The sequence below is a fragment of the Balaenoptera borealis genome (genome assembly GCF_965194805.1).
Source record: "Balaenoptera borealis genome assembly, chromosome: 7".
Taxonomy (NCBI): domain Eukaryota; kingdom Metazoa; phylum Chordata; class Mammalia; order Artiodactyla; family Balaenopteridae; genus Balaenoptera; species Balaenoptera borealis.
In genome coordinates this window covers 101,578,451-101,591,786 of record NC_138864.1, presented here as the reverse complement: position 1 = coordinate 101,591,786, position 13,336 = coordinate 101,578,451, and the positions used below count along the sequence as shown (strand labels likewise).

The 13,336-nt window shown below is 36.6% G+C and overlaps 1 protein-coding gene across 22 annotated transcripts in view; it reads left to right on the top strand.

Annotated features, from left to right (window-relative positions):
* CADPS2 (calcium dependent secretion activator 2) overlaps positions 1–13,336 on the top strand; it is a 549,410-nt gene that overhangs the window by 470,675 nt on the left and 65,399 nt on the right. For 10 of the 22 annotated variants that reach the window (XM_082399988.1, XM_082399997.1, XM_082399993.1 and 7 more), the window contains 5 exons: positions 5,490–5,631; positions 5,757–5,876; positions 10,310–10,465; positions 11,848–11,995; positions 13,094–13,108. In XM_082399988.1, the coding sequence (XP_082256114.1) occupies positions 5,490–5,631; positions 5,757–5,876; positions 10,310–10,465; positions 11,848–11,995; positions 13,094–13,108 (581 nt within the window). The remainder of the gene's footprint in view (positions 1–5,489; positions 5,632–5,756; positions 5,877–10,309; positions 10,466–11,847; positions 11,996–13,093; positions 13,109–13,336) is intronic. The other 12 variants (XM_082399992.1, XM_082399990.1, XM_082399991.1 and 9 more) reach the window with 3 other exon arrangements.

Genomic DNA, 13,336 nt, shown 5'->3' with positions numbered 1-13,336 from the left:
CCTTCTCCAAGGACCTTGCACCCTCATAGGAAGAAAGAGCTATGTCAACGAGTACAGAAGTATAACATGGACTACAGTAGAAACCTGTGCAGGGTGGAGAATAAACATGGGAAACCAGTAATTAGGGAAAGGGACAGCAGAATGAAGCATTTCAAGGAAGACTTGGAGGGGAAAGTGTATACTTGAATTGAACCATGAAAATCATTATGGCTGGACCACAGGAAGTAGGGGGGTCAGGCAAACGAAATGAGCCAGAGAGGTCATATTAAGACACCTCATAGGGACTTCCCTGGTGGTCCAGTGGTAAAGAATCCACCTTACAATGCAGGGGACATGGGTTTGATCCCTGGTCAGGGAACTAAGATCCCACATGCTACGGGGCAACTAAGCCCGCAAGCCACAACTACTGAGCTCGCGCGCCTCAGCCAGAGCCTGCGTGCTGCAAACTACAGAGCCCACACGCTCTGGAACCCACACGCCACAACTACAGAGCCCACGCGCCCTGGAGCCTGTGCGCCACAACTAGAGAAGAGAAAACCCGCACGCCGCAACGAAAGATCCTGCATGCCTCAATGAAGATCCCGTATGCCGCAACTGACCTGACACAGCCAAAAATAAATAAATAAATAAATAAATAAATCTTTAAAAAAAAAAAAAAAGACATCTCATAGATGGCTTTCATTCCATGCTAAGGCTTTTGAAGTTTTTCTTGAGGATCCATTAAAGAATTATAATCTTTAGGAGGTACATTATTTGTTTTACATTTTAGCAAGACCCTCTGCTTGAGATTTTAAGAAGATGAATGGGCAGAAGGAAAATTAGGAGCCTAAGACCAGTTAGGAGATTATTGCATTAGCCAAGGCAGGAGACGAGAAGGCTGGAACTAGGACAACAGCAGTGGTGATGAAGAGAGGGATGAGAAGTGTTAGAAAGATAACAAGGATATAAAATATGCAGGTTTTGACTACTGATTGGAGGTAGGAAGTGAAGGAAAGACCTCTGGCACAACTTCCAGGTTGCTGGTATAATGATCAGGTGGACAATCCCTATTTTCACTCCTAGGATGAGAATAGGAGAAGAGAAGTAGGCTTATTTAACAAGAAAATGAATTCGGTGCTTATCAAGGATATCAAAAAAGAGAGCTCTTGCTAGAAATACATTTGAGTCAACTGCTACTTAGTCTTAGAATCATTATAACATTTAATAATAACTGAGTGTGATTCTCCTTATGTGCTTCTTCATCTTAAGAAAGTAAGTACGGCTTAATAGCCAACATACCTAATCTCTAAATGTATAATAAAGTAGCATTTGAACTGCTCAGGTAGAATGCTCATTTGCAGAGGTAATGATTTGTTAACATTAGCATGTGTTTTGGCTTTGGTGTACTTAAAAATAATGACAGTATTTAACAGTACCTATCAAGATGCAGAGCCTAAGGTTCTTTATACTTTTTATTAGTAAGCCGTATAAATTAAGGCTTAGGCACACAGTCTAGCTGTATAGCAATGTAAAATTATCCAGCTTTCAATGCGTATTATAAGCACATTGAATATTTTCACAGTGTTTGTTCGCTTTTTTATTGAAATATAGTTGATGTATAATACTATATAAGTTACAGGTGTACAATATAGTGATTCACAATTTGTAAAGGTTATACTCCATTTATAGTTATTGTAAAATATTGGCTATATTCTTTGTGTTGTACAGTATATCCTTGGAGCTTATTTTATACCTAATAGTTTATACCCCTTAGTCCCCTTCCCCCTTCCCACTGGCTCTTTTTTGTTTTATTCACTGGTTTATTATATTTTTTATATTCCACATATAAGTGATATTATACAGTATTTGTCTTTCTCTGTCTGACTTATCTCCCTTAGCATAATGCCTTCCAAGTCCATCCATGTTACTGCAGATGGTAAAATTTCTTTTCTTTCTTTTTTTAATGGCTGAGTAGTATTCCATTGTATATGTATACCACATCTTCTTTCTCCATTCATCTGTTGATGGACACTTAGGTTGCTTCCGTATCTTGGCAATTGTAAATAATGCTGCTATAAACATTGGGGTGCATGTATCTTTTTGAATTAGTGTTCTTGTTTTTTTGGATATATACACAGGAGTGAAATTGCTGAAAGACCCCAAATATCCAAAATAATCTTGAGAAAGAGCAGAGCTGGAGGAATCATGTTCCCTGAGTTTAGTTTACTTTTCAGTTCATTGAATAGAATCGTTTTGGTAACCTTTTCACTTTTTCATGTTGTAACTGAGTTTTTAAAAATTCTAATTCCAAAAACATATAATTCATCTAAGATATGGTGTAGCGTGTTTGTCATTTGCAAGACTTTTTTTTTTTTTTAATCTAGAAGAGTTTGCTACATTTCTACATCTTAAAAGTCTACGTCTTAAAAGTTGCTAATGTGATGATGGTAGGTGGAACAGATGTATGAATGAATAGATAGACAGATAATAGCTTACAGTAACTAAAATTGAAGGAGGATAGTATTATAATCTATGGAAGTTAAGAGGGGGCTCTGGTATCAAATCCTTGTTCTACTGTCTAATGACTAAATGACTTGGCCAAGTGTCCTAAATTATCTGTGCCTCAATTTCCTTGTTGATAAGATTGAAAAAAATAATAGTGCTTCCCTCACAGGGTTTTTCTGATGATTAAATGCGAATGCATATAAAGGACTTAGTACAATGTTTGACACTCCAAAAATGCTCATGATGAGGAGGAGGAGATGGAGGAAGGTTCTGAAGTAGAGATCCAATAAATTCAGTTTGGGTACCACAATGATTTAGATGAGTAAAAGTACTTCATCCTTAATGTTTAGTATCCCTGTTTAAGTGACATTTGGTAAAAGGAACTGAATTACATGATCTGTAGTACCTTCTAGCTTTATGACTGAATCTCTAGGAATAAATAAAGCTCCTTTCGTGCTAATGAAAACATCATTAAGATAATATTAGTCTCCTCAATAAGACATTTATCATTAAATATGATTATCATTCTCACTTTAATGGGAAATCTTTTAGCATATAGATAAGCCAGAAAAGATTATTTTACTACAAAAAAATGCTAAAATATATCAGAGATAGAAAAAAAAAAAGTATTGTATTTCCTTCTGTACTTAGAATAACTCCCTACTCCACTTTCATGTGTCTGTAGTTTTCCAGCCTCTGACAAATTTTAGAATCACTAAATTAAAGTAATATATAGTGAGCATTTTCATATTCGTGCCACCATGATGAGTGTCACATTCTTTGCCCAAGTTTTAAAACACTATTTAGGTTTTGAGGAAGATTATGTGGAAATTGGCATACTTAGCTGAATATTTTATGAAGACAGTACTATTAAAGTGTGCTGGTAATTAAATTTAGTAACTATGAGCATATACAGCTATTCAAATCCATAGAAGTGTTGAGATATAATTGACATATAATATTGTGTAAGTTCAAGGTGTGCACTGTAGTGATTTGATATACTTACGTATATCAAAGTTTAATGCAATAAGGTTAGTTGACACATCCTTCACTTCACATGCCTACAATTATTTTTGGGGGGCAGTGGTAAGAACATTTGAGATCTAATCTCTTGACCATGTTCAACTATGTAGTATGCTATTGTTAACCATATTCATCATGCTGGGAAAAAGGAAAAGTGAATGGGATTACTGAGAGGCTTTTCCCCATCTCCCACCTCGGCCGTTCTCATCCAGGCCACCACCACCACCACCACCATCATCATCATCATCTTTTAGCCGGTCTGTTGCAGAAAAGAACTGAGTACTACCCTCCTTCTCTGCTTTCACCCTTCACCACGTACTCTATTTCCACACAGTAGCCAGAGAGACCATATCAAGTCACTCCTCTCTTAGTAATAATAAAAATAATAATGTGTCCCATTGCCCCAGTAAAATCCATCCTTTTCACAATGTCCTACCATCTAGACATCACCTTGGACTATTCTTCCCCCTCCCTCACTCAACTTCTGCCACATTGGCTTTCTCGTTTTTCTAGAAACACGCCAACTCATTCCTTTCTTAAAACATTGGTGCTAGCCGTCCCCTATACCTGGAAACCTTCCCTCTAAATCTTCCACAGAGGACTCCCCTATCATTTCGGCTCAATTAAAATACCCTCTCTTAAGAAATACCTTTCCTAACCACAGAGTATATTTTTAAATGAACACGTTTTCACTTTGAAAGTTATTAGAAGAAATCACAACTGGGTTTAGGATGTTCGCTTGAGAAATATGTACCGTCATCTAAAAAATTACGAATTCTTTGTTGACAATTACTTAGCATTACTTAGTATTTTCCTAAAGATTCTCTATCCTTTCATGGTGCAACTTAGACACATACTGTGTTAGTTCGGGCTACAACAATAGAATACCATAGACTGTGTGGCTTATAAATAACAGAAATTTATTTCTTAGAGTTCTGGAGGCTGGGAAGTCTAAGATCAAAGCACTAGCAGATTCAGTGTCTGGGGAGAGCTAGATTTCCTGGGTCACAGACAACCGTCTTCTCACTGTATCTTCACAGGGTGAAAGGGTCAAGGGAATGTCTCTGGGGTTTCTTTGATAAGGATCCTAATCCTGTTCTTGAGGGCTCTGCCCTAGACTTGATCACCTCCCAAAGATCCCATCTCCTAATACCATCATACTGGGAGTTAGGATTTCAACATATGAATTTGGGAGAGACACATTCAGTCTACAGCACTGACCTGTGTTCTAATAAAGCTATGACCTGTGCATAGAAAGCAGCCATCTTTTAGTGGAGGTAAGTGCATCTTGTCCAGCAGTGCTGTCCTAGTAGTGCAAATTCTTAGACTTCTGCAACGGCTTCAGCTTGGATGTCCTATATCACAATTCAGTGAAGACTAATGGGCAACTAAAAAATGCATGTGATATGCTGACTTTTTAAATACCCATGTGAAAAAGTAAATGCCTAAGAAGAAAATCCACAAATAACTAAAAAGTTCATGAAGCAGAATAGACATTCCCAAGGCCACAGTCACCCTCCTGCTGAATTAAACTAGTGTATCTCTTAGAAGAAATCAAACTTATTTCTTAGAATTGAACAGGTTTAGCTCTTCTGTGATACACAGCGTACCACAGGTATTCTAACTCTGTTTAATTGCTGTATTTACACGTGTCAAGACCTTCAGAGAATTCGGCAGCTCCCTTGAATCTCCAGCAAGTGGTCAAATGCCTTGTGTGCTAAATCTCTTAGAAAATAAAACCATACCACCTGGCAGGAATATTTTATAGAGATATAATCTATCTGTGGTTTTGACAGCCATATATAGGAGGTCAATTGTAATTCTTGATCAATTTTCATGGCACGATATCCAATATGAGGAGCCAGACCTCTGTATTTTATTGGTTCTGTGTCAGACTCTTTCCAGAAAAGTTTTTCGTCCATATTTTCCAAATGCCTGATATTATCCCTCTGACAAACACTGTTTCTGCTTGACTATTTCAGCACTTCTATGTAATGGAAAATTTCATAAACACTTGCAAGAAATCTTTGTGCCCTTGGTTGTCCGCTACGTGGATCTCATGGAGTCCTCCATCGCCCAGTCAATTCACAGAGGTTTTGAGCAAGAGACATGGCAGCCTGTCAAGTAGGTATCTTGCCTAGTGTCCACAGAGCCCCTGTCTCTTCTGTCCTGACCTTATGACTTTACACGTGGCCATCTGTAGTTATTGCTTATGGTGGTCCCTTCCCACGTTGTTTGTTTCTTTACAGGAATATCGCCAACAGTCTTCCCAATGTAGCTCTTCCAAAAGTTCCAAGTCTGCCTCTTAATCTTCCACAGATTCCTAGCTTTTCTACTCCTTCGTGGATGGCTTCTTTATATGAGTCCACGTGTGTATCCCTCACTTATTTCCTGGTGGTGCGTTAGCTGGTGCATGGCCTGGGCTGTATTCTGTGCAGATGTGTTTAGATTGCATGGCATTTATCATCATTGGTTGAGGAATACTATGTTTGGTTTTATTTGTTTTGAGTTTTTGAAGCTATTAAGCTAAGCTTAGCATATCAATGATAAATAATATAGATTTTTTTAAAAACTCACTGGTTTGATGTCATTCATATGTAATCTGTGGGACAAGGGTCATTTTGTGACCCAGGTTGTAGACTCTAGTCTAAGTGGTATGACCAGAGTTCTCCATATTCAGACAAGCAGTGTGGGTAACGGTAGGTATGTATGTCCAGAATCCTTAGTTGGCTCCAGCTTTGTTACTGCCACTTGATTTATCTCGTATATGTAGAAAAACCTTTGTAAGAACAGTTTCAAGAACATAATCTTTTTCTGCTTTAATCTTAGTCTCACCTTTAAAGAAACAATAATGCAGGTTGCAGAGAACGGGTTGTCTTTTGTTTCTCAGTACCAACAAGTTCTTCTTTTGTCCTTTCATATATCATTTGATGCACCTTGTTATTTTTAAGTAATCTTTATATCATTACAAACCATATTTATTAACTCCACATTGTGATGAGCCTACCTATTGCAGATTCAGTAACCGAGAGTCATTCAAGTGAAAAGGACATGGGCTTTGAAATCGATCAGCCCCACATTTAGATCCTAGCTTATTCATCGTTAAGTCTTCCTTTGCCTCAGTTTCCTCAACTCTAAAATGGTTATGACACCTAACTTAAAGACGTTTTTTGTGAGGATTTTTTAAAAAACTGTGAAATGTGCCTGGCACAGCGTAGGGTCTCGATAGGTGATAACCACTCCTATTCTACATGATGATTGTTATTACTATAATTATTATTACATTATCCTCAATCATCATTATTACTCATAACTGTATGGTTTTCAAACGTATGAGCCTCACAGCAATCAAATGAACTCAATAACAGCCCATGCTTTGCACAAGTTCTCTCATGAAGTCAGCTAGAAAGAATAATAATTATAAGAAGAAAATTACCTACCATTTATAGAGAATTTGTTGTATAAAGTGCCAAATTCTTTATCTCGGTTAAGCTTTGTAACAACCCTGTGAGGTAAATGTCACTTTCCCTATTTTACAGTTAAGGAAACTAAGTCACAAAGAAGTCAAAAGGCAAAACTTACCAGTGTCTCACAGTAAGCAAATGACAAAGACAAGATTTGAACCCAGGTTTGCTTGACTCCAAAGCTCTCACTCCGATTATTAATATATTTTGCTTCAAGAGAATATACTGTTTAAAAACTTGTCCAACATCCAAAACCTATCCCATCACCACGTGTCAAATCTATTCCCAGTCTCATCTGCATGTAATCAAAAAAAAGAGAGAAACAAAGGCCAAGGAAGAGAATGATAACTTGCAAAATAGTTTGGCAGTTTTTCTCCAAATTAAACATCAACACTATACTCATAATAATTATTAAGATATTAGGTTACATGTGAATCTTTTTCTTAGAAGCAAATGGTTTGGGCTTTACAAGTGGTGTCTGTGTGTCCTCAGTTATCTAGGAAGTGTAGTGAACCTTTCTAAGTTTATGATTTTTTTTTGTACTTCTTTACATGGTTTTCTAATTTAACTCCTCTTCTTCCTCATTTCCCATCTGTTTAACATCCTTGATTTTAATGAAGAACAGTATTTTGGGCACTGCCTTGTGAAATTTAGTGGGGTTTTTTTTGTAATTACTCTATTAGCTTTGAGATATATGTGAGCCCTAAATCTCATTATTAGGAGCCCCTTTTTAAAAATAACCTGTCTCAGGACAGGAATGTCCTGTCTTTATAAAAAATTGTGACTTTGTAAATAAAGTACTTCTACTTTCATCATTCTGGGCAAATAAAAAAATATGTTTTACAAGTTAGTTACCATTATCTTTACCTGCGAAGGTTATCAACACTAGGCTTTGTGTCAGGGTGGCCAGAATTACTGATAATGTTCTGATGTCATTGCAAAGTTTTTTTTAACTTTTCTTATAAAGCATTAAATAGCAAGAAAAAAATCCCATTTCACATATATAAGGAGTTAAAAATACAACTACTGATAAAGTAAAGAGAAATAATACTAAACTATCCATGAGTCTGAAGATACATCTCTACATACTAATGTATAAATCACCTTAAGAGGTGCTCCTCCAAATCTCTCGCTGTATATAAAATCTTCATTCTGGGTTTTTTTCACTCTAGAAGTGAATGCCAGTCAGGTGAGTTTACTGCTGGCATTATGAGAAAATTATCTCAGACTCCATTTTTCACATTTGAATTCTTTAATCTGTTACTAATACTTTTAGGGATAGGTCACTGATTAGAAATAATTTTAAAATGAAAAAGCTCTGAATAAATTGCAGGTTATACATGCCAGCTTGAGAGAAAACCTATTTACATTTTTTCATCTATTTAATTATAACAAACTCTTGTTATCTTAATTACATTCCCAATTAAGCACATGTATCATTCAGAATCTTACCATAACATCAAAGAACAGAAAAAACATATATCCATATTCTCTATAAAGATCTAATTGTCACATATGATGAGAAAGTCCATGTTTAATAGAATTCTACCTTTACTATTTGGGGGTTTGTTTTAATGGTGGCTTTTGTTGCTGTTGTTTTGTTGTAAAAAATTATAAGAAGTAGATTTGCTTCTTTGACAATTATATTCAATTACTCTTAAAACATAGTTCCTCTATCTACTAAATTGTACACTACAGATGTACAGGAGGATTTTGCTTCAGGATTTTTTTCTCTTACTTTTTATTATATAAATGGCAAAATGGAGAATTGACTATAGTGTTTTCTCAAACATTTTTTACAGCAATGTCAGCATGGTATGTCTGGTTCTTTTGTTTAATGATACATTTGGGGCACTGAATATTAAGGTTTGGAGATATTAAACGAGGGAAGTGCTATGGGTAATGTTCACTGCTTTGCTGTGATCATTCCCTTGAGAATTTAACTCTGAGGACATTTTGGCTAGACGAGGAGATCATGAGGAATTACTGGCAAAACGGGAGGAGGAAAGCACAGTAGATTGGTGATGGAGCGAAGATGCTGGGCGCTGCGGGGCAGAAATAAGCTTTTAATTAGCCAGAGCAGGAGGTGATTGTTTTTACGCTGGCTAATTAAGATATATTTAGCTAAACAATATGGTTATTTAAAAGAATTTTCTTTTTTATAAAATTTTTCCACCATGCCCTTGTGATAAGTTAGTTTATTTCATTTTAATATTTTTCTTTTACAAACCTAAAATATAAATTTTAGGTTAGTATATGTTAAAACGTTGGAAAGCTAAGCAGAAATGAATCATACAGCAGTTTTTGTTTTTTTCTTCTTCTTTTGTTCTCTTTTACAATTAAGTTTCAGTATACATAGGAATATTTTATTTTCAAATCATCTATTTTCCTATTAGGCTGTATACTTGCTTAATGAAAAGTAATAATATTATCCTTTACTCAAATATGATATACTCTGACACAAATTACCTTCTCGCATGGTGTGAAAATATGGTCCCTAGAGTAACGTTACCATAGTAGTGAATGCATAACAGACCTCGGCTCCATGGTGAGATAGATGGAAGGACCTGAAATACATGACGGTGCTCCCACTTGAGAGCACCTTGAATATCTTTTCTCTGTTAGACCGTACCTGGTACTAAGTTAGGTTTGATTATGAACAGGAAAAGGCACAAAGCATTTCAAAGTAAAAGTAAGATTTGCTTCCCTACCCAGCCTGTTACTTCATTCCCAGTACCTGTTTCACCTTTACCTGTAACTGAGAAATTTAAGGCCCTGAAGGCTACATACCTATAGATACACAGAAGCCATCATGATGACAGAGACGCATATGCATGAGTTAAATAAAGCTGCTAGTTGCTGTCATATGAATTTTCTTGCATAAAACATACTTTTCTGAATTTCTAGGAGGAAATGTGTATTTTATCTTTATCCTAGAGATTGGTAAAGAACAATTTAACATGTTTGTTCCTATGTATATAATTTGATTTCCTTAGTAAAGAATCATTATTCATTTTACCCCTTTTTAATGAAACCCTACTACTATATTTCTATTTTGTTCTCCTTGCCTTGCCTTATTCATTAAGAAGAAGTGAAAGGGGAAAATTCCAAGGTTGAACAAAGAAAATATTGATCACTAGGGGTCTTACATAGTATTTTTTCACTGATGGCAAGTGATACAGAAAAGAAGAAACAATGTATTGATGGCAAGTGATACAGAAAAGAAGAAACAATGTATTGATGGCAAGTGATACAGAAAAGAGGAAACAATGTATTGGTGACCCACGCAGCTAACAGTGGAAGTTCACAATGTTCTTCATTTTTCCTTTTTCTTCTAGCAATGGCTCAGCAACATCAGAAGACCTTTTTTGGAAACTTGACGCACTGCAAATGTTTGTGTTTGATCTTCACTGGCCAGAACAAGAATTTGCCCATCACTTAGAGCAAAGACTTAAACTAATGGCCAGTGATATGATAGAGGCCTGTGTCAAAAGGTAGACATGTATTTTCAAGTTGCTGCTTACTCTGCCAACTCCCAAAATACCACTTTTCACCAAGTATCTGCTGTATAATTGTCACAAGGAAGGTTTCAACATGTACCACTTTTCCAAAATTTCAAGGACATTAGGTCCTTTGACCTGAATTCTGGGGACCCATGTAATTGATAAAATTGGCCTGCTACTTTTTCTCGGGTCTCCTAACCATTACCCTCATCAGTAGCACCCATACCGTATTAATCCTTTCTGTTGTACTTATTATCTCTCTGGGAATACTGTGCTTTAAATTCGCAAAGCAATACTTCCTGAGACATGTGGAGGAGATCTGTTAAGTACTTTATGCATTACTTACTGTGTCTGTGTGCTGTGAAATGACATGGCAAACTCCGTGGACGATCATTGCCATCAATTGTTCTGTCTTTCTGGTATTCTCTATCCACATCGGATGAGTTCCAAGTATCTATTTACATTCTTTCAGAACTTAACCAGAAATAAGTTATGAGGCTTTGGATTCTTCCACATGTGCTTTCCTTTTCTTTAACACTTTTTACAAAATCAGCATTGCATCCTAATTAGCATTGTTTTCCCCATTGCCCTTGTTCACAATATGTGCGAGAACAGTGAGGGCAGCATACGGGAATAACAACTTCCGGTTGGAGCAATTGAATAATCCTGAATTCTTTAAAGCGAGAAAAATCCTGTCTTTAGAATAATGTTTAATGGCTGTGTAAAGCAAGGCCATGAATTAGATTATTTAATGTTTAAAAAAAATCATGTTCGTCATCTGTGATTCTGATGTATCAAATCTATGGATATTCTTTGGATACTTCAGCAAAACCATTTCCAGACTACCTGTTATGCAGTTTCTTTAAAAAACCTAAATGCAACTTCAGGTATTTGAAAGAGAAACTAAATGACATAAAAGAATTACACATTCTCCATTGCACACTGATTATGGTGTTTTAGTGTTTTCTAGACTTGTCCTTTTTTTGATGTGGTAAACACTCACACAGAAGATTTGTTCTGCTTTAACATAGAGAAGCAGGTGATTTTTCTACTTGGATATTCATTCAGACAGTTAAGCGCAACTATGAAGTTTTTCCATTAAAAGTACACACTAGATGTAACAAATAGCTTCATCTGGGTAGAAATATTGTCTGAGCAACTGCAAAAGCTATGTTTAATATAAAATACCACAGTCTGATCTTTCATACAAGACACCTGAAAAGAAGAGCATCCTACCTCCTAGCTACCAGGCAATGCCACACCCCATATTTGCATGTTTTAAATTAGCATCTTGTCGTTTTGATTTCACTTTTACAAAACAGGTGGGACATATGTCAGAATTTCTTACTCTAAATTCTTGTTTTAATGAATAGAACAAGAACTGCATTCGAACTCAAGCTGCAAAAGGCAAGCAAAACAACTGACTTGCGCATCCCAGCCTCTGTGTGTACAATGTTTAATGTATTAGTTGATGCCAAAAAGCAAAGCACCAAACTCTGTGCCCTGGATGGAGGACAGGAGGTAAGTGGACTGAATGTCCCGTGTGGAAATGCAGCACTGGGTGCCCTGGTGGAGGAGGATGCTGTTTCCAGAAGTCTCTCACTTGACTAGATTAAAAAGACCAAGTTCCCCCATACAAGTGTTTGATCTTTTTTTAAATTTATTTATTTTTTATTTAATTTATTTTTTTGGCTGCATTGGGTTTTCGTTGCTGTGCGCGGGCTTTCTCTAGTTGCGGCGAGCAGGGACTACTCTTCATTGTGGTGCATGGGCTTCCCATTGTGGTGGCTTCTCCTGCTGCGGAGCACGGGCTCTAGGCACGTGGGCTTCAGTAGTTGTGGCACGTGGGCTCAGTAGTTGTGGCCCACGGGCTCAGTAGTTGTGGCTCGCGGGCTCTAGAGTGCAGGCTCAGCAGCTGTGGCACACGGGCTTAGTTGATCCGCGGCACGTGGGATCTTCCTGGGCCAGGGCTCGAACCCGTGTCCCCTGCATCAGCAGGCAGACTGTTAACCACTGTGCCACCAGGGAAGTCCCTGATCTTTACTATAATAATGGAATGCCCCTTTATCCTTTGCTCTTGTCAATTTCTTCTTTTTAATATAAAGACTGCCCAAAATTTTACAAGTGGCCATTGAATTTCAGATATACCTTTTAACGGCTTAGGTGTTGTGTATTTACATAAACCTTGCTTTTCACAAGCAAATGAGAAAGCTAGAAAGCTACTTACTTTGTTTATACAAATATAGAGTATCCAGAGTTTGCTTACAAAAAAACAGGCCACAGAAAATAGCGCATGAAATATTTTATTTACACAAAAGTTTCCATTTCTTTTCTGTACTTAAGGATTAGGCTTTGCTTTTTTCAATAAATACCCCATTGTTTCAATTTGATTTCTATGTTGTTTGATTCTATACTCAGAAATACAGTTTATTTTACCCCATGATTTATTTTTGTTGAGAGTGGTGACTGGGTGAAATGGATCTCTTTTTCTTAGATTATCTGTCTAAGTTGACGTTTTATTGCATCTTTTCCCATGGTAATTACTTTTTCATCATTTCTTTATTTTTCCCTTATGTTCTCCTTCATCGTCTTTTCTTTTCCCCCCATGGCATGATCCAGTTTGGTAGTCAGTGGGTAAGTTTCTTTTTTTTAAAAAAAGCACATTTTCATTATTATTTTTGTACGTGTACATTTTTTATTTTCATCTTTTCAAATTAAAATAATATAATTAATTCCACTTTCAGGTTTTTGGTTTCTGTGTATAACACTACATAGCAATACCCAATGACTCAGTAAAACACATGTAGATACTTATACCTTAAATAGTGTCAAGGGGAATGTCTCTTCCCTGTTAAGCTGCAG